The sequence below is a fragment of the Amblyomma americanum genome, chromosome 2 (assembly GCF_052857255.1).
Source record: "Amblyomma americanum isolate KBUSLIRL-KWMA chromosome 2, ASM5285725v1, whole genome shotgun sequence".
NCBI classification, from domain to species: domain Eukaryota; kingdom Metazoa; phylum Arthropoda; class Arachnida; order Ixodida; family Ixodidae; genus Amblyomma; species Amblyomma americanum.
Genome location: NC_135498.1, coordinates 167,957,910 through 167,980,083, shown reverse-complemented (window position 1 = coordinate 167,980,083; position 22,174 = coordinate 167,957,910). Strand labels below are relative to the sequence as shown.

General features: G+C 45.8%; 2 protein-coding genes across 2 annotated transcripts in view; both read right to left on the bottom strand.

The window, feature by feature from the left end:
• The window catches only part of LOC144120221 (uncharacterized), a 55,001-nt gene extending 49,228 nt beyond the window's left edge, over positions 1-5,773 (bottom strand). Inside the window, 3 exon segments of the mRNA XM_077652627.1 lie at positions 4,708-4,756; positions 4,841-4,878; positions 5,563-5,773. Of these exon segments, the coding sequence (XP_077508753.1) occupies positions 4,708-4,756; positions 4,841-4,878; positions 5,563-5,635 (160 nt within the window). The 5' untranslated portion in view covers positions 5,636-5,773.
• Positions 5,774-10,746: 4,973 nt separating this feature from the next.
• Positions 10,747-22,174, bottom strand: part of LOC144121970 (uncharacterized) — a 109,699-nt gene continuing 98,271 nt past the window's right edge. Inside the window, exons 22-27 of the mRNA XM_077655437.1 lie at positions 21,683-21,772; positions 20,038-20,185; positions 18,556-18,791; positions 15,871-16,041; positions 13,025-13,074; positions 10,747-11,044 (exon numbers count right to left, since the gene is read on the bottom strand). Coding sequence (XP_077511563.1) covers positions 11,002-11,044; positions 13,025-13,074; positions 15,871-16,041; positions 18,556-18,791; positions 20,038-20,185; positions 21,683-21,772 — 738 coding nt within the window. The 3' untranslated portion in view covers positions 10,747-11,001. The remainder of the gene's footprint in view (positions 11,045-13,024; positions 13,075-15,870; positions 16,042-18,555; positions 18,792-20,037; positions 20,186-21,682; positions 21,773-22,174) is intronic.

Below are 22,174 nucleotides of genomic sequence, written 5' to 3'. Positions count from 1 at the left end.
CCAGCCTCTTTTACCCTTTGTGATGGAAATGAAGGCATTAAATTGTTACTATAGTTATCAATAAAAGCGCACATCTTATTTCATACTAAGAATGCGGCCATTACAAGCAAACCAGCAAGCAAAGCGTACAGTGACACCTGAGGCCTTAAAATTCTAGATGCCAATGAACAAAAACTAGAACGTGAAACTGTGACTACAAAACCCTCCTGATGGCAGCCTATTTTGTTTTCAAATCCAGCTAAAACTGATGAACTGCTATAAAAGAAAATAACCTAAACTAAAGCTACACTCTGTGCCAGGCAATTTGCGCTGTCAAGCCTAGCACTGTTCAGCAGGATGCATCAATTGCTGGGCGAGTTGGTTTGTATCAGTTACAAGACAAATGGGTCACACCAAAACTGACGTACACAAGAGAGAACAAGACTCTCCCGTCTATATTGTTCTCCCAAGTGCACGTCAGTTTTCAGGCAACCATTCTACATGTAACTTAGCATTGTTGACAGGCAGCACGCTGTTCAGTTGAAATACCAACAAATCAAGTTTACGTAAGCAGCTCGAATAGGAAATGCCTAAAGTAGGCTAAAGAAAAAAAATTGGACAGAACACTTAAGTTCCGCCTTAAGGGTATGATGCGATAGCTTAGTGGGTTAAACTTTCCATTCTGAGTAGTTTGACACCTTTGAATGCATTTTTCATTTTTTCAATTGTTTAAATTAATTAGTTGATCAATTACACTCTAAATTTTCTCAATTAGCATCATCAAGCATTGGCTTTTCATTCTGAGGATTTTGACACCTTTGAACCCCTCTTTTTCCAATTTTTTTCATTTCTTTAATTAATAGATTAATTAATTACAATGATTTCAATAACTCTTCACTGTCTACCATACACCAATTAATCAGCAGTCACTAGAGCCCCAAATTACCATATTTGTTTTACTCAGCACCCCCCCCCCCAATTATTTCCGACTGCCAACTACGCCAACGGCCTTTCAATTGAATGAGCTGTATATGCTATTGCGTAAAAACTCTCATGCATGAATGCGGAATGCATGCTTATACAGCTGACTCCCAGTCTCGTTACAAAGAATGACACTTAAGAGCACAATCTCAATAGGTGTTAAATATACATATCAGTGCATGATTGCTATATTTGACACTGACATACTGCGCACCTAACTATCCGGGTACATTCTATAACTTCAAAGCTTGTTTTCTAGATTTTAAACACCCATTGATTTCAATTTCCCCACAAATTTGACCTCAATTTTCTAAATTTCTGCATAGCTATAACCAACCCATCATGGACAGCTAAATGCCTCAAATTCTGGACATTTATCCAATGATTTCATGGTCTAGGCACTGCAGGTTCATAATTATGGCCCTTGATTTCTCACTTTCAATTCCTTCCAATTTCAGGTGATAAGGATGCGACAATAGGTTGCTCATTGAAAACGACATGAAAATTGCACCTTTCCAAAAATTATTGTACAATATGGGCTATTTCAACCAATAAAAAGAATTATGCATTGAGCACCAATTTTGCTCACTCTTTTTGCTAAACATACAGTGCTTTAGTCATTGTTGATTTTTCAAAGCAAGTTATAAATCAAAGATTTCACAAAGAAAATATCAATAAACTTACAATATTATTTATTACAAATCCTCGTTCATGTCCATTACTATCTGCATCCACAGAACTTCTACATACACTAGACCTGCCCACGCCTGTACAGACCGTGCAAAATGCCATAGCTGCAATTTGGAATTCAAAACTCGTTCGAGCAATACACTGTTGACATGGGGTAACACCTGACCCAACAATGCTTATGAGATGCTTCGCGTGCTTCTAAGGGAAACATTTATTCCCAAACGGAGCCGCAGCTTGAATGCCAGTGCGTAAAAAAGGTTTACAATCAACAATACTTGAAGAAATGCATATATCTGAAACAGGTCAAAGATATCCACTAAAAACAGGTTAAAAATATCCACTAATTTTTTTCCAGTAACTTCAGCTGTTCATACTCACAAGGTATAGTTCAGAATAGCAGCATTTTAAGCAGAAATTGGATTTAATCTGCTTTTTATAGTTTGCTCATGGTGCAAGAATTAGGAAAGAATATTTGCTTTTCGTGCAACATTAATCCCCCACCCCCGCCCAACATAATAAATAAGTTTGGTGTTGCCTATAACAATGCAAGTAAAGCTTACACAACATTCCTATAGTTAAAATTCTGGTCTGGTTTATGGGGATTTAACATCCCAAAGCGGCTCCGACTATGAGGGACGCCGTAATGAAGGGCTCTGGAAATTTCGACCACCCGGGGTTCTTTAACGTGCATTGACATCGCACAGTACACAGGCCTTTAGAATTCCGCCTACATCAAAATTCAAGTTAATTCTTTCTGTAAGACATAAATATCAAGACGATGCTGAGCACAGTCATGAGGGCAACATTACTGTAATACACCCACGATGCACAGAGTCAACTCTTGATAATTAAAACTTGAAGAGTACCTGAATTTGTTCGAGATATGTGAAGTTCCAATCAACACGAACCTTTTTAACAAATGGTTAAAGAATGCAGCACGAAAAGACGAGGACAAACGAAGTGGACAGGACTGGCGCTGTGTTTCGTTTGTCCTTGTCTTTTCGCACTGCATCCGTTAACCATGATCACTGGCCAACAAGCCCAAACAGCCTCTTTAGTTCTTTTTAACACCACTGGTGTTAATAGGACCGAACTGCAATATCGAATTAAGCCCATTTGATTTAATGAGAGCCCGCTTATTATAAAACGCTTTGTATCATGCACATACAGGGTCGTCCACTAATAAAGCACAATATACTGAAAAAAGTTGTATGATGCAATAACCTCATCCAGGCTTTTTCTTACAAATGTCATACAATTTGTATGATATTGTATGACATCAGTATGACAGATGTATGATTTTGCAAAAATGAATGACAACTGTATGATAATTTTGTTTGATTTGTATGATTATTGTATGACAATTGTATGAAAAACTGTATGAGTTTACTGCATCATACAACTTTTTTCAGCAGAGGTATGTGCAATATGGTGGATACTTGCAAACTAACGAGTAGATGCAGGAAGTACAGCGAGCTGCTATGGTTCCCACACTTCTAGCATGTGTGAAACAAAGTGGACACCCCTGCAACGTCACAGTCTGCAAAGCTGTGATTTAACTTCATCAAGCACTCCTGTGTTCAGCTTAAAAGTTGACAACTTTTTTGTTATTGTTAGCTTTTCTAGTTATGTTGGCAGAGTGACTGTTCGTGGGCCAGTGTTTCTATGTTAGCACCTCAGAACAGACAATTTTCCTTCGATTGCAAAGATTATGTCTAAGCAGTACAGCTTGCACTGATGGCCATTAGGCTATTCTCAAGGGAGTGTTATTGGTAGTCCTTAACCAATTTAAAATCTATTCCACTTTGCAGAATTCCCTGAAGTGCACTGAATGAAGTACAGCTTCTGTAATGATTAGCAAAAAAAACACTACATTAACAGTACATTTTCATTAGTTTGAACTACTTGAAATCCCAAAGTTACCACCAAGCCATGAGCTGCAAGCATTCTAGTAGAACGGTGCAGAGCATTGGGAAAATTGTTTAACAATCATCACATTGTGCTAGCATGACAAACATAAGGAACAGCAAACAACGCACAGTGTGTTTCCTTTCATTGCTGCTCATTGGGTTTGTCAAGCTAGAGCAATATAACGACCACCTAGTCCGCCTACTCAAAAGAGCGACTAATCTTGTCCAGTAGTAGTGCCGAGGACCAGCACCAGTCCAGAAAGAAGTTTTCTGCAACTACTAACTTTGCTTTAAGAAGTCAAGGTTACATCCCTAATGGCCTCCTGGCTCGATGACACATTGAGTGTGAAGACAACTCTTAGACTGAAAAATATGGTCAGGACATGTTGCACACTAGTAACCTGTAAAGCATGTTTCAGGGGCTTTCATAAGACAGCAAAGAGTACAAAGCTTCTACTTAATGATCATTTGTGTTGGGCAAGATACTTTAGCATGCTGCGACTATCAAGTGTATCTCAGTGGTCCGCAATGACTACTGACTACATGACTATTGCATCTATCTACTAGCCGATCAATTAAGAGCTACTGAGCTCTAGCATGGCAGTGAACAAGTTCCAAAAGGTGCACAACAATGGGTAACCATTCGACAGCTTGAATGATGTGTGCATTTATATGGTGCTAAATTGGGTTTCAGGGGCCGAGCCCAGGTTGAAAATGCAAATCAGTAGGCTTTATGAGATGTCAACAAGTAACATCAACTTCTCACGAAACAGATCTGAAGTGGCACAAAACAGTGGCCATTAAAAATAGCATCCTTTCCAGTGACGTCATTGATTGCAACACCAGGACGACTAATACAAAGCTGTCTAAACTGCCGGTGAACATTGGCTGTGTCAAGCACATATGCACAAAACATGTTGTGAACGTGCAGTATACAACATCGCAGTGTGCGGGACGGTGTTTGTTGGCTCAGTTATGTCAAAGTAAACTTAATATTACCCTGTAACACCCTGGAATGGCCAACAGTATTTGGAAATAAATTGTGCTAAATGTAGAAATGACTCGAGTGGCTCGCCTCTCGAGGAAATTAAATAAAGGCAATGCGCAGGTCGCTAATCGATGGAACGTATATATGATCAATGCTTACTGTTAACGTGGCTGAACTGAACTCCCGACTTCTCCTCGCCGACCAGTTTCTGTTTGAGAGCAAGCAGAGCAGAACGACACGCATCACCATTGGAGATTCGTTTACTAACGCCACCTGAAGAGGCCGCAGTTACCTGTCCTGGCGCTGTTAGGATGATCGTCAGATATCCACCTGTGCAGAAAGGAAAACTTTGAATGCATGCGACGAGGTCCTGATGCAACGCGATCGTAGGCTGCTCCCCGAATACCCGTACAAGCGAGATCCGACGCGCACACACGACTGTGGTTGTACACCACTACCGCGCTTGAAACGACCCGGCCTTCAGTGCAACGGTGTTCCTTCAACGCCTATTCATAAGTCGCCGCGTACGACACACACACGGCTGTGGTTGTACACAACTACCGTGTTTGAAACAACCCGCCTTGCGATCTAACTAAAACCTATTCATGTGTCGCCACATCACAGATAGTGAATGCTGGCCGTACAACTAAAGATTCGCGCCATTTATTTAAAACCGCCAAATCGCGCCAAATCCCGAATAAGCGCCAGAAACGGTACCTGTCAACGCAGCAACTTTTATGCAAACTCATGTGTAAGGCCGGCGAACATTGCAACAATCATGCAAAATATGAGCGACATTTTATGGCGCTACGTTCAGCACGACGTTTTCGTCTTCAACTAATGTCAAAAGTAACGATTTTTGCTCAGATCGCAGTATACCGAATAGATATAACAGTCGAAAACATATAAATGTGTTCTTGCTTCACTATGCGCGAGTTGAACGAATTTGCAAGTTTTGTCCTGTTCCAACAGTGAAGTGCGAATGTCTAAGCCTAAGTCATACGACGTACCTACCTTCTTCAATGCCCTCCGGAAATTCCAAATCGACCACGAGTGGAGTCGCCTCCAAGAAGACTTTAATAGTCATGTTGGAACGTTATCCGATCTCGTTTCCCTATGTTAATATGGCCGAGATATGAAAGGAACTGAGTGTTGGGCAACGCCTTCCATTCAACACCAGCGCGGGCTCAACAAACCATCGGGGAAAACATGGACGACCAATGCCGCGTTGTCGACATACGGGTCGCCCAAAACGTATTTGCGAAGAAAGCATTTTATTCGAGCAAACAATTCACGCATCTAGTAGACGGCACACCAACGAAGAATCACTGACCACTAACCGCTCGCGTCAACTGCAAAACACCGAGAAACTCAAATATTCCACTTTCTTCTAGGCCTGCTTCTCTGCTATTTCTATCCGCTAGGCGTCCCAGTGGTTAGGCACAAAACTGAATCCGAAACTGCGAAAGTTTCATAGCAGGCAGCAGTGTTGTCATGCGTTAGGTCAACAGATGCTGGCTGCTTGCGTTTTGTGCGTTTTAATTTACTGGAACGCATATGATATGACCCATTTTGTGGGCAATGCAGTATCCTGAGTACAAACACCCCCGCTGGTTGAGTGCACTCATTTGTAGGCTTATGCATAGTAGGACACCTCAGCAACGTACGCCGTTGTTGTAGGAAGGTTGGATAAACCGCGGAAAAGAAAAAAAGAAAATATTAAAGGCTCTGAAAAAAGCTAGGCATGGTTTAACCACGGTTATACCCAAAGGTCTAGCATTTTGGCAATGGCTCGGGCAAAATTTGGAGGTCGCCATCGTGTCGGCCTTTTGGCCAAATCCGCCAAGGTCAAACTTCGGAGGTTGTCCAGGCCTAGTTTAATTGGAGGCCACCAAGGTCAAGGTCGTTTTTTTTTTTGGAGGGAGGCGAGCCAAATTTTTGGCAATGACCAGTGGAAATTTTGGAGGTCGCCATCGTGTCGGGCACGGTCAGAATATAGTTAATAATAATAATAATTGGTTTTGGGGAAAAGGAAATGGCGCAGTATCTGTCTCATATATCGTTTGACAACTGAACCGCGCCGTGAGGGAAGGGATAAAGGAAGGAGTGAAAGAAGAAATGAAGAAGGAGGTGCCGTAGTGGAGGGCTCCGGAATAATTTAGACCACCTGGGGATCTTCAACGTGCACTGACATCGCACAATTAACACACGGGCGCCTTAGCGTTTTTCCTCCATAAAAACGCAGCCGCCGCGGTCGGGGTCAGAATATTAGTACTGAAATCGATATTGGTCCAAATCGGCCGAGGTCAAATTTCGGGGTAGCCCGGCTCAAATTTTGGCAATGCCCTGGGCCGAATTGGAGGTCGCCATCGTGTCGGACTCGCCGCGGTGGCTCAGTGGTTTGGGCGCTCGGCTACTGATCCGGAGTTCCCGGGTTCAAACCCGACCGTGGCGGCTGCGTTTTTATTGAGGCAAAACGCTAAGGCGCCCGTGTGCTGTGCGATGTCAGTGCACGTTATAAAGATCCCCAGGTGGTAGAAATTATTCCGGAGCACTCCACTATACGGCACCTCTTCCTTTCTTCTTTCACTCCCTCCTTTATCCCTTCCCTTACGGCGCGGTTCTGGTGTCCAACGATATATGAGACAGATATACTGCGCCATTTCCTTCCCCCAAAAACCAATTGTTATTATTATTATTATTGTCCAACGATATATATGAGACAGATACTGCGCCATTTCCCTTCCGCCAAAACCAATTATTATTGCATCGTGTCGAGCACACTCAATTATGGATGGACATCGATTTTGTCGTGTCAAATTTCGTGGGTGGGCCAGACCCAAATTTGGAGATCGCCATGTATATGTGTCGGGCACGGTTATGGTTGCAATTTATGGACATCCATTTTGGTCCACATTTCCGGCCAAGGTATCTATCAACCAATCTGCTATGCTATTCTTCTCGAGGTTAAACCAAGGTCAAACCAGGCACGGAATGGTGAGCTACTTTTGTGTTAACTGAGTGCCGCTTTAAGTACGCGTCGCTCTAAAATGTAGAACAGAGGCGGTGAATTTACCCCTGAACGTACCCTTCCAGCAGCAAAGTCGGCTCTCAGAACGACTTTTTCATGCCACGGGTGCGGGGTATACGCTGCAGCTGTATACAGCGCTCGCGTACGTGGCTGCTGAGCCGGACTACGGCCCGGTTTCGAACCCGACCAGCTGCGGCGCACAGCACGCTGAGATCGTAAAGCCCCTCAATGAACTGAGGGGCTTTATGAGATCGCACAGCACGCCTAAATTTGTGCTGTGCAACCTCAGCGTCGCCAGAGCCGGGCGGGTTCGAAACCGGTGTATAGTCCGGCTCAGCAGCCACGCGACCCGGGCCCGCACCGGTAGCAGGAATTCGGGCACGAAATTATTTCGGAGCCATCCACTCCACCCGCCGCGTACGTGGCTGCGTTTCGATGCAGGCGAAACGATCCCGTGTGCTGTACGATGTCTAGCACGTTAAAGATCTCCAGGTGGTCGAAATTATACTATTCAGTAGCCCTCCACTACGGCACCTTTCTTCTTTCACTCTTTCCTTCATCCTTACCCTTACGGCGCGGTTCAGGTGTCCGCCGAGGCGCGAGAGATACTGCGCGCCAGGAATCCTTTCCCAAAAAAACAATTTTCAATTTCCCTCCACCCCCACCTTACTCCCTTCCCTCACGGCCAGTTCAATTGTCCATCGAGAAGTGAGACAGTTACAGCGCCATTTCCTTTCCTAAAAAAAAAATACTAAAAGTTTTTCGTACCGAACCCGCCCATCGAGGTGGTTCAGTACGTGGTTAGAGCGCTCGGCTATTGCGCCACAGTACCCGGGTTCGACGCCGGCCGCGGCGGCCGTGTTTCGATGGAGGCGAAACGCAAAAGGCGCCCGTGTGCAAGCTGTGCGATGTCAGTGCACGTTAAACATCCCCAGGTGGCTGAAATTGTTCTGGAGCTCTCCACTAGGGCATCTCTTTTTTCTTCTGCGTCCTCTTAAGGCATGACACTCTTTTTTCTTTCACTCCCACCTTCATCTTTTTTTAAAACGAAAGCTTTACTACGCCAGCCAGCGAGCCATTTCGGCTCGTCGCGCACTTCAGCCGTATGTCGTGGCCGGCGACCTTGAGCCGCCGTTGGCTAGCAACGCCGCAGTCGCGTTCCAACAGATGGCGCCGCCGTCGCTCCACCAGATGTGCTCCGCTGGGGTAGAGGGAGGAGTTTCGCTTGCGGGGGGGGGGAGGCTATATATATATATATATATATATATATATATATATATATATATCATCAGCCTTACTACAATCACTGCAGGGCAAAGGCCTCTCCCATGTCTCTCCAATTAACCCTGTCCTTTGCCAGCTGCATCCACCCTTTGCCTGCAAACTTCTTAATCTCATACACCCATCTAACCTTCTGCCGCCCCCTAGGTGCTACGCTTACTTTCTCTTGGAACCCACTCCGTTACCCTTAAAGACCAGCGGTTATCTTGCCTTACACTGATATATATATATATATATATCAGTGTATTGTAGTCGTTATAGAGGGCGCGAAAGAGACGCAACAAAGACAGAACGAAGCGAGGAAGAGAGGCGCTCAAGAGACGCCAGAAGAACGCGCCGCACGACTCGAGGAGCGTCGTAACGAAGATGCGGCTAGAAGTCGTGCCACGTCCCGGAGTGACTGTTTAACTGCGGAAGAGACCGGTTTCAGTTCTCGAGAGCGTCGGAATAAGACGCTGCGTAGACGACGACGTGCCGAGGAAACGAAGCTTTTGCAATTCAACTTGGGTTAACCAGAGCTAAACCACAGCCAATTTTTTTAAAGCAATGTTTATTGCCTCAGGGCATAAAGGGGTATGAAATGAGGGATGGCAAGGATGCTTAAATGAAAAAAGGTTGTCTCAACTCAGCAGCACTTTTATGGTCCCCTTTCCCATCAGTAGTGCTAATAATTAGTAAGTTAGTGAAGCTGTCTGCTCATAGGGGGGATGTCACAGTTGGGGCTACAAAAACAATGCAACGAAGCTCCAGAATAAGCACGACCGCCAGTTCTTTAACCTGTACTGACACCGCACAGCAAATGGGCATATTTGCATTTAGCCTCCCTCGAAATGTGGCCCTCACAAGCAGGGTTCTGATCGTGTGACCTGCGGCTCAGCAGCTTTAAAGGGCCACTCCCGAGTCAGCCAACACAGCGGGTTTCGTTACACGGTTACACTCCCATGTATGAAAACGAGTTCCCGTTAACCAAACCCGTGGAGATCCATAGAAAGCAGCATTGGAAGAGTGCAGCCTATATCCACAACTGCTCAGATGGCTTTGGGATGCACCAGGCATCTATACCAGTCCAGACGTTGAGGTACAACAGACATCCTATGCATAGACACATCTGCAAAGTCGCCGTGCTAGCCAATGCATGCAATCTTTTCTTGTACAATATTCTGCCTCTTTTAAACTGCACCAGCCATACGGGCACACATCTTTAATGTCTATGATGCAAGCACAACTCTCTCTCAAGTACTATAGTTGCCAATTGGCCTCATTCCGCATAAGTAGAGGAGGTGAATGCACAATCCTGGACACATTACGGAGCATGCTTTAGTGGTGAAACTTTTCTCATGCTATACCCTACAAAAATGAGGAATACATATGTCAGTACATCCTACTGATGCACTTGCATATTAAGCGAATAAACCATATCTTGTCTACGGAACACACGAGAAAATTTCAAGCGTCGATATGCACCGTATTTTGGCTGCACCTGTACATATGCTATTCTTCGAACAAAAGCGTTGCCATTTTCACGATCTGAAATGCTTTCAGCTTGAAATGCCCAAATAACAGCACCATCTAGATTCGTTAATCTGGCAGGTGCTGTTATCTGGATAATATTAATTAGTGGCACATTTTCAAACAAACCTCAAATGTCCATTACGGAGAATAAAATGACACATCAAAACTTACCTGTGACTGCCCTGTGCATTTCAAGATTGATATTTGCTAACTGCTGTAATCAACCCTGTTGAATAAAAATGGATCTACTTAAATTCAATTCTTTTAAGTGCAACCAAGTTTCTGTGCTCCTGATCACTCACAATGATGCAAAAAGGAGTTTGTTTTCACTGCATGCACACACACACACACAAAAATGAGAACAGTCTAACGGGTGTATGAAATAAAGCCTTTTATTTGTCCTAATTACAATCTGCACAGCTCGCGGTAAAGTCCATTCCAGTCTCAAAAAGCGATGTTGCAAAATGAACAGCGTCAGAGAGGCAGCATTCAAAGCCTCAGTCATGCAAAATAAAAAAGGAAACAGCAAAAGCTGGACAGAGAGAAAGAATTTCAACAGGGGTCCATTTTCATTGTTTCCGGCACCCACAAGTTCATCTTCATCAATCCTGGAGGACACAGGTCCACTTTCACCGCTTCTGCCGCCCTTTGGCCCTGTCTTCTTTTCCAAGACTGCACATAAGCGAAGAAGGAAAGCCACATATTAGAGACCTTAGTGACTTCAAAAGGCCGCTCTCATTCTTGGACATGGCACTGAAGGAGATGAATGGCTAAACGGTACTGCTTTACAACACCCTTACACCTTGACTACTTTTTTCTTGCGAAATAGGAAAAGGTAGGTACACAGGAGAGCGTAACATCGCAAAGCTGCATGCTGCCCACTAGGGGCGTTGACTATACATGTTTTTCGCCACCACCGCCCACAGCTGCATACGAGGGACGCCACAGTGGGGAACTCCAGACTGGTTTCAACCACCTGGGTCTCTCATGTGCACTGCCATTGCAGATGACACGCGCTTTGTGCTCAGAAAAAGTGTCTGGCTCTGCAGTTATCTGTACAAAGTGGCTTTGTCACTGCCCGGCTGTCAGAGGCCCCTTGTACACGGTTTGGCGCACCCCGGAAGAAGAGGCAAGAGGTGCACTTCAGTTTGCCTGGACAATGTCGAGTCATGTGGTCTTAGCCAACAGTGCAGCAGAATAGCGGCTGACAACTCCTGGCCAGTCCGTGCATGGCCAACAACCTCTAGCACAGCTAAGCAAGTGCATGTGCTGAAATGTGCACTCCGGTCGCAGTGCGTTCACAGAACACATTTTGAGGGCAGACTACGCAGCCTCGATGGCAGTGATTTTTTTGGCATAAAATATAATACAGAACAAAACGTGCATGCAACTTGATTTCCACAGTTACATTTATTTTTATTCCTGCAATAAACCAGCAAAACAAATTGAAAAATGAAAATTTGTTTTTGGGGAAAGGAAAGCATCTGTTGCATATCTTGGTGGACACCTGAACCACACCATAAGGGAAAGGATAAAGGAGGGACTAAGAGAAGAAAGGAAGAAAAAGGTGCAGTATTAGAGGGCTCCAGAATAACATGGACCACCTAGGGATCTTGGGGGCACTGACATCTGACATCCCACAGCACAGGGCGCCTTTCGCTGCACCCGGGTACTCCGGATCAGTAGCCAAGCGCACATCACTAAAACGCATTGTAGTCTGCCATGTTGTCCGAATATGGGATGTGCTAGACTTACTATTAGCAAAACACAAATTTAATGTGGTCATGGCCGAAAATTTAGTTATGTCCGTTTTATGTGCTCTACTGCTCTAAACAAGCATAATTCTGAAGGTTATGTTTACAGATTGCCATTTCAAGGAATTTTGTGTTAGTCAGCTGCCATTTTTGTACCTATGGACGGACTCCCGTTTTCAGTTCCACGCTAGAGGGGCTGAAGCACACTCCCCATAAAGGGGCTCTGAAACTCCTTCCGAGGAGAGCCCATCAACCCGCTCAATCACTTTACTGTGTTGTCACGAACACCTGAGCCAAACAATACACTTCTACATGCAGCAGACAACCCACAATCACGTGCGAAAGTTGGCAACCCTTTTCGACGAAATTTTCATGCTCGCACCTTCCCCCATTGCACCACTCCTATGTGTACCAATTCAGAGATGGCTACTGGTTACATTCTTTCAGATGCCAGGCAGCTGCTACCATGGCCGCAGCCAATAAGCAACGTATAGCTCCTGCAGGTCAGGAAGCTGACTGCAGATAACTCAGCTTATACGAAGTGCATCAAAAGAATTGTTGCTGGAGGATATTTATGAAGTGGCATTTTTTAACGTCACAGGCATACCGCAACTTTGTAAGAGCCCCTTTCAGAGCTCCTTTATTAAGTGCACTTTATTTTGCGTGCTTGACAGGGGTATTATTTTACTGTGCAGTCCAGCATGCTTTGAGTTTCATTAAGTGCACTGCAATGGCAAGATTACTCTTCCTCTTGGTTCACAAGGATGCAGCATAAATATAGTAGCTTGGGTTGTTCCCCAGTGGCCATCAGCAACATTAAATCTGTGCTACTACAAGGCACCCCTGCCACACATTATCCACGCTTTGCCTTCCACCTTTCAAAGTAGAAACAACTCACTTTGGTGCAGGCATCAAGGGCACTGTGTCGGGGGGAAGCTTGAGAACAACCTGCACAACATGTCACAGTGAGTCAGCTCTGACAAACGCCATCAGTTCTGAATTGGCTCAAAGAATAAACAACAAAACACTTAACACTTTGGCGAGTGGCAATCATGGATTGCAACCTAGTCTGCCATTGCACAATGGTTATTAAAAGCACATGCCTGTTTTAGTTTCGCAGGCTCCCGATAGTAGCATTGAGTGTGTTACCACCCTGGAGTAAGCTCAACGTATCCATTTGCTTCTGTATTTCTGCGTGCTGCCTCCATTCTTTTTCGGGCCTTCGGCGCCTCGGCCGTATAGTAAAACCGCGTTGATATGTTTAAAAAATACTGAGGAAGAAAATGCGTTACCCGGGAAAATGTATGATCCCAACCGCCTAAACGTAACTGTTGAATGAGGTACAAAGACATTTATTGACAAACTCACTTCATAAAAATGTCAATTAGCATTTCTTGGCACAAGATCTGAACAGATACTTTGCTAGAGCTCACACAATTCAGCCAGAGTTTGCATTGTCACATGCAAGGAAGGCAGCAATGACGAAAGTAACCATAATCTCTTCCTCGTCATTTTTACCTAAATCTAGTATGTATTACGGGGGGAAGCCAAAGCAGCAGCTGAATGTCACAGCCTTTTTGCTTCTTAAGCAGCGCTTCCCAAAGACCCGACCTGCTCGCATGTAAGTGCACCGCTGCAGTTCATAGATGCTTTGCCCCTTTGCCCTTACGCACAGCGAAGAAACCTAAGCATTTCTCCTCTTCATGTCATGTCCCCGCAAAAACTGCTCTCTCATATGCTGATGATGGTGATCATGACTATACCCTTTTCAATGTAGACCATGGAGTGCATCGCAATGCTAAGCCAAAAAAAAAGCAGGCAAACAGTCGTTCACACAACATGATGTTACCCAGTCAGTACATAGGTATCTGGCCACCTTACAAGGCTTCACGATAACATACAGTAAGCTCCTTTGTCATGCAAGCATCAAGTCAAACTGCCATACTAGTATAACAATTTTTTTCACTGAACATAATAACGTTACCCAAAGAGGTGTACCCAAGTTATTACTCGTAAAATAAGCTTTTTTAGAATTACAATCCCCTACTCCTCTTTTATTTAATGCCTGGTGTGCCTTATAGGTAAAGTAGATCCCTGCTGTTACATTCCCAGTCGCTGCATTTTTGCAGCAGCTGTATTTGAGACCCAATCCTACTCAAGTGCAAATAGAAACACAACAAATACAGACTTGATTATTATGATGCACCTCAGCATTCATACAATACGTTGCGAAGGCCACCTTCGGATAATGTTTTACCGAGTACCGGCATTGTGGCATCCTATGCTATATGTTTCATCGTACACGTTTCATAAGTGCACGCTTCATTGCCCGTAATGCACCTCTGAACTGCGCACGCGACATGGTGTTTAAATCAGACCCCCCCCTTGTGCCCAGTGCTGCGCATCACCAGCTTGTGTGTCAGAAGCAAGGAAAACGATGTCTGACAGCACAAAAGGACGCATATGCACACAGCAAGTTCTCAACACCAGAAATGCAACATCTGATAGTGTGGTGATACAGTTCTGCCTATATTTACTGCGTTTTACACTGCCCATCAATACGAAATACTGTATAAGGGCATGTAGGGGCCATACCCTGTTTTTCCGGAAGGAGATATTATTTAAAAGAAAAAGATCCATGCAAGGGCCGCACCCAAACTTTCCACGGCCCACGCAGGAATACCCTTTGAAATACGCACAGGAGCTTCCAGGTGTCGCCCACTGACGGTGCCCGATGGCACGGGTAATCATCATCATCGTCAACGTTTTCCTCGGCCGCAAGCTCCCGCTATCCGTATCGGCATCATTATCACCAGCTCCAGCCAGTGCATGAGCCAGTGTGCATTCCTCCAGCTTTTTGTGGCTCGCAAAGGCATGCGTATAGTCTATCTATTTCACTACAGCATGGGAGTTCTGGGAGGTGGTAGTTCACCGTAGTTGTGGCTTTTGTGTGCTGCCACCGAGCGTTGCAGTCTTAGCACGATGGACAAGCACCTTGATAGCTACACGGCTGTGTGTTTGCTCTTGAACACGGCAAGCACGTGGCGGGCAGGAAATTACACTTGGACAAGAACTGCGCCCGACGATGATGCAACCGAAAGGGTGCATTGAGGAACACAAGCTGCAAAAAACGCCCTTTCCGAGGCAAGCAGTGCAAGTTTCCCGAACTGGAAGAAGAGCTGCTCTGCTAAGTGACGGAGTGCGGAACAATGGCTACACGTTGACAACAGACATACTGCACGACTTCTTGTGGGATGAGTACGCACCAGAGCACAGCTCTGTGCCAGAAGACTCAGCGAGTGACGATTGAACATAGAAGAAATGCCACTCATTCCCCGATTGGTGTGTTTTTACTCAAAAAAAAACAAACTTTTTGCACATCCCATACATGAGCCGCACCCCAAAAATTGGCCCTTGGATCTGGAATAAAATGCGGCCATTACACACGTTCATACGACATCTCCACATATGGCTAAATTTTTTGCCCATGTTTACTATGACACCACAATTTCACACAATTTCCAATTGTACAGATGCCGCAAGTGGAGATGCAATACACAGAAGTAGGCACACTAAACCTGAAATGCAACAACCAGAGAAACATACCAGTGGGATTCTACTGCACAGGCAAAGCACAACCGTAGTTGGACATGCATGCTGGTTATCCTGCTGCTGTAGGCAGCATGAATGAGGAGAAGGCTCATAAGAGAGGAAGAGCTGCAAATGCAACCAAGCCCAGCCCACCTGGTACTTCAGGGGATCGTTGGGCACGACTGTGATAAGTATGTCAAGCAGCTCGAACACGCCCACATGAACTGCCACGTATTCATCCGCCGAGCGCGTCGACTGGTAGTACAGCTCAAGGGAGTGCCGGCCGCCTTCCGTCGAGTGGGTGAAGTCCCTCAGTCCGAGCTTCTGCAGGAAGAGACATACACAGTAGAGGGAGGGGGGTCTCAAAGACCACAGTGCTGCTGAGCGGTCAGGGCTGACCACAGCTCCCTTGTGGCCTGCTCTCAAAGTACCACCTGGTGCTACATGTTATGCCAGCCGTCCTCCACAATCACAAAATATTTTAAAGCCAATGGTCCGCCGATCGATTATTTACGCTGCCATTGAGACACGTTTGAACCGACATCAACAACACTAATTACAGCCAGCTGGAAATACAATGACCTTGGTTTCCTTGTTGGTGGGGATGTCGGCTATTGAGTGCTCCATTATGTGATGCATTACACATTCCGAGCTTGACTTGATTATGAAGTGGACGCATTCAAATGCATGCCAGACTATATTCACTCATCCTGGCCCTTATTCTGCCTTTGGTCCTAAATGAAAAAAGTGATTCCGTACAGCAAACAGGCTATTTCTTGAAGCAGCAGAAAACTTTCAGGTGGTTGAGCAGTCACAAATAGTACAGGCACACCGTGACATATGCCACTGGAGCAAAGAACTGAAGCGCGCAGGGGCTCTGAAAACTCTTTTCAAACTGAAAACACAACATCGTTAAACAAGATGGTGTGGCTTTAGAAAACAGATCTGCAATTTATCACAGCTTTATGCAACTGCCATGATGCAACGCAGCATCTCAAAGGCCAACTGGAACAAAATTTTTAAGACTTTTCTCTAGTGGTAAGTCAAGAAAGTGTGCAAAAACAAGACATGGCATCTGTAATAGGAGTGAGTGCATAAGAAATTGCTCGCAAAGATCATCATTTTTCACACCAAAACTTGAAAAAGGTAAGCCATTAATAAGTGCCCGAAACGACCTACAGTGAAACCTCGTTAATTCATAAATACGAATAATTTAAACTGCCAACATGGTCCAGGCCAACGTCTGCGTAAGTCTTTGGTGGCTGACACTTGTTAATTCTAATGCTGACCGGGCTCACACACTGGTTAATTCAGACACGTTCCCGACTGGAGGACGTGTTGCTGTATGAAAGACATAAGAAGCGACCATGTTAAAATTCTGCGTCATGTCAAATATCATGTTAGAGCGGTGCCTGTGCACCTCTTGCGACAGGCAATGAAGGTGTGATGACATTTGAAAGGGCCCCGAAGCTGCAAAAAAATTGCGCGGCCGCACCGTTTCGACTTCCCTTTCCCGAGTTTTGCTCAAGACCATCGTAATGGTGGCCTGGCCAGCCATTTGAGCACAGTTTCACGCAGTAATTTGGATCTTCAGATAATTCAGACATTACCCCAGTGCCTTGAAGTTCAAATTACCAAGGTTTCACTGTATACGGTAGAATCACGATAATACAATCATGGCTGATACGAATTTTTAAAATCCCCTGGCCAGAGTGCATTCACACAATAATTTCTGATGCTCTTAACATTCCTCTGCACCATTACGGGTGATGTGAATGCATGAACCACGGCCGCAACACCTAGTGTTCACTAAGTGTTGCCTGCACATCGCTGACGTGATGATCACCAGTCGTGCGGTATGCATAGTAGTGAGTGGCAGCGTACGGCCCACACATTGTTGATGTCACAATCACCCATGATGCGGTGTGCACAGTGACAGTAAGGGGCGGTGCGGCACCATGAACAAATCCTGCCAGCTGTACATAGATCTTTGTGAATGCTTTTCCTATGGTTCTGCATAGAGATCGTTTGTTTTGGTTAATATGAATTTCGAATGATATGAATATTTGTCGTGACCCTGCCAAATTAGTGTCATCGGGAGTCTACTGTAAACAGGAACACTTGGAACCACTTAGCCCCGTAGTTGTGACGCCTTGGGGGCTTGCTGCAGCGAGTGAGCACGTGTTATAAGCGTGTACTGCGAAGAATGTGAATGCCGGCTGCATGAATTTACAGCACCGCGAACAAACACACCAGCGAACAGGGACCACTTTGGCTTCGCACTGTCTGCTTTTGCGAGAACTTTTCTGGCTGGAACACGCAGAGTGATGTGACCTGTCAATTCATGACCTACGCAAAAACCCTATCAGAGCGCCAGGTGAAAGAAAACAGATTGCCGCATGCCGCCCCGATGCTCTTCATTCGTCATACTTCAGAAACGCATGTTCGTCCATCTGTAGCGTTCGAGTTCGTGCATGGTAATTGCGGCTGAAATTTCACACAAAATAAAACTTGGGACTCCCAAGTGGCGTTTTAGCCTCCAGCCTTTCACTTCACACCTTCGTTATTGCCTGCAATTTGTTATTCGTCTTTCACTCATTCTCAATAGGACCGGTACGAGGAGAGCTGTCAGTTTCCTGTATCTGCGCCATATCCGGCAAGTTTCCAAACTTCACAACACGCCACCAGGTGCACGCGTTGTCTGCTGCAGAACCTTTTAAACACTAGTAACAACTCTGTGCGGCAACTGAGAGCCACAGCTGCCTCCACCGCTTCAAACAATTAGCATGGGATCGAATGGCCCACATAACTGAGCAGGAAGAGAGAAAGCACCCTCACATCACAGTAGACGCGCTTGACCATGCCGATGCCGAGCGCCAGCACATCGAAGGCGTGCTCCAGCACGGCCACAACCATGGCCCGGTCCATGAAGGAGCCACACTGCTCCACAAAGGCGTGCAGGAACAAGTCCGTGTTTATCTCCTGTACTGTGCGTGCCTTGTACTTGTTGTCGTTGCAGTGGTCCGCCACCGCCTGTAGCTGCTCGATGCTTGCCTCCACTGCGGGGCCGCAGCCTGCACTCACACAACAAGGGCAGAAAGAGACACTGATTAGCCCAATAACGAAGGCAAATGCCCGTATGATAGTTCTGCCTCGCAAGCTCTGCCTTTCTGTTTGGTGCCCTCTATACAAAAGGCTCAGCATAACGCCTGCTGTGACATGCCGCATAGGTCCAATGTATAAATGTGCCTGAAATGTCGGACACATCACAACTAACTGCTAGATTTTTTAGACCTCATTTGCGCTCACCTCAGCCGCCTTTAGCCAAGCCACCATATAATGTATAATGGAACCACGTTCAAAGAGGACTGAGTGAAAACGTGACCGAGTAAAGTAGAATTCAAGCTTAAAAGAGGAACTCTAAAAATGGTGGGACTGGCATTCTCCGTGGGCTGGCACAAGACGCACGCGTGGTCACAGGCCTGTACCGTTCTCAGAGATCACCTGCAGCCCAAACTTGAATAGCAGTCTCATTCTGTGCCAAGCCGTCCCATCCTGAAAATGCAAAGAGGCAGCAGCAAAGCATGTGGGAGGTGTATGGCTGCACGGAGACAACGAGCAGAAGAAGATGGCTGTGCTATTCAAAGTAAGAAACTCACACCCGTAACAAACTGCACCACTGCCCCCAATATTCTTTCACAGAACCGTCAACACTGGTGTTTTCATGACAGGCAAAATGGCTCTCATGATACACAGGCCACGGCGCAGCACACACAATACTGCACCACCAGTTCCAAGATTGGTTTTCAGCTCTAGACACTAGGCCTAAATACGAAGGCCAGCACTGGCAGAGTGCTTGCTTCGGCAGTTTGTCAGTTTTCTTATCACTACTGCCGTCTTTGCCCTTTTGTTTCAGGCTTTCCATGCAGCGGGTGCTGCACAGTTCCCACAGCAGCGGGGTTTGCTTTTGCTCTAGAAATAGTCCTGACCCATGCATTCATCTGTAATGTGCTGATAGCAATCAACACCGAACTCCTGACAGTGGTCGCCACCAGTTGTCTGTGCACACGATGCACAGCGAGAATAAGTCATGTAATGCTTCAGAATGTACACAAAACTACTGTCTCCTTCCTCTATCATACTGGCTATTAGAACTGATGCAACTTACGCGGTGGAATTTTTTGGACTGCCTGATTTTTCACACATTTTGACGTTCCGTAAAGAGTCCAAAAGATTGATTGGCAACTGTAAACGACTGGTCAAGACAGCTAGACAGCCCAAGAACTGGGGTGATGCTTCAACGCAGATGGTGAGACTCACCGAGGGCAGCGGCCAGTTGCCGGTGGACCACAATGTCCGCGTAACGGCGGATGGGCGATGTGAAGTGCGTGTAGAGGGGCACATTGAGTGCATAGTGGGCAAACGATGATGGGTCGTCCCGATGCCCAGCACAGAAGTAGACAGCCATCTGTGGCAGAAACACATTCACCACCTTGAATGAGAGCTTCCACAACGGGGGAACAGCAAGAGTGGCTGCTGGTCTAATGGCCTCATTTCAAGCCCAGGCTACAGCTACAGCTGCAATCACAAGATGTGAATTTTCACCGATATTTCACTGTGCACACTGCATGTAAGTTATTTGTGGTAGTGTTGCCAGCTACACCCAATACTACCTAATACCTGGCCCCAAGGTGAAAAAAAAAAAAAAGAGCATTCACTTTCCTTGCGCGCACAGCACAGCCAAGTAACACAGCTATCGTCATGAGTGGCACCGCGCTTTGTACATCTATTACAACACAAAAAGTCTCCCACAATAATGACCAGTTAGCCCTGTCCAGTGCCAGCTGTATCATGCATAGGCCCCTACCATTCTGTGGTGGAAAATTTTAAACTCCATGGATGGAGAACAAAGAATCTGCGAAATTCCGCAGGAAACATCTAAAGCTAATCCCTCACAATGTACCTTGCATTATATCTGGAATCAAGGTGTTGATATACAGTGTGAATTCTCTTTCTTCAGAGCATTTCAAGATAAGTAAAGTGACCTTCGCCACAAGGCTTAGCAGCCAACTTTTTAATGAACGTTGGGCAATGCGCGCGGCGTGCAAGTGCAGAGAAGGTGGGTGTGGGCATGGAAAAAAAGGATCTCCGTACCAACACTAGCATCTAAAAAGAGAATGCTAACACACACAATTCTGCAAAAAATGCTTAAACCCGAGATTTTTCATGGAATTGCAGAAAACTAGGGGCCTTAATCATGCTGAACCATAAAATGGAGTTACTGCCAGTGTTCCACAGAGGGCAAGTAAAGCCGAAAGTAAAGTGGTGGTGGCGGTGCAAATGTACAGGTGGGATTAGCCTTACAGCGGCTGGTCTGCAACCACTCCACCCGAGTCCCAGATTTGAACAATTGTGCCTCGACCACTGTTCCATAAGGCCAGTGTCCTCTAAAAATTTTAAGAATGATTTTGACACTGATCCGCCACTCTGTTCGGCACCCCTGAGGGTACATGATGCAAGAGACATCGTCCAATTGAACATTCAATCTCCTCAGGTTGCCCAGGTATGTATCATGCTTGGCACAAAAACGTGGGCTTGCTAAAAGGAAATTGTGCACGTCACCCACAACAGCACAGATTACGCCCATAGGTCAGGTGGTGGGCGGATGAGATTAGGATGTCTGAGACGATTAGGTAGCCACAACTGGTACGGGGCAGGATTAATTGTGAGGATATGGAGCTACCTTTGTCCAGCAATGAAGTAGTTAGGTTGATGATGATGATGATGATGAATTGTCAGTGGGGCTTGACCGGTCTGGAAGCCATGCATTACACTACTGTTACATACAAATCATGGCCTATGATGGCTTGGGTATGTCGCCCTGTCCCCAGCAGTCCCCAGCCCCCTTCCAGCAAAGCTGGAACACTCTTTCTGTGCAGCCTGCAAGCTGGAAGCCCTTACTTACCTTCATGGGCTTGGAGAGCATGTGGGTGAGCACGTTGAGTTTGGCATGCGACAGCTCGTCATCCGTACCCACCAGGGCGTTGAGGGAGGCCTGCACACCACAAGACAAAGACCACGATCACGAAAGGCACACTTGCACTCTCAACAAGGTCGCAGCTGGGAGATCGTCGGGATGTTTTGCTTGGACGCTAACACCATACCTCCTGTGAGCAAAGACAAGAAAGCAGATCCTAGGTAAATAACTATAACCAATGACTTCGTATAACTCGCAGCAGTCAAACGTAGCAATCTCCATGAATGCCACTACATTCCCCTCTCTTTGCTGGGCTGACAACCACCACACACACAAAAAAGATAGAGAAGTGCACAAGCAGTGGCGCTATGATCTGAATGTGCCTAGAGCCAAGGCAGATGCCCACAATGTTTCTCTTTGTCTACCTCAGCCTGTATTTACTTTCTGTTCGGAATGCTTTTTTTTCCCCTTCAACAGTTT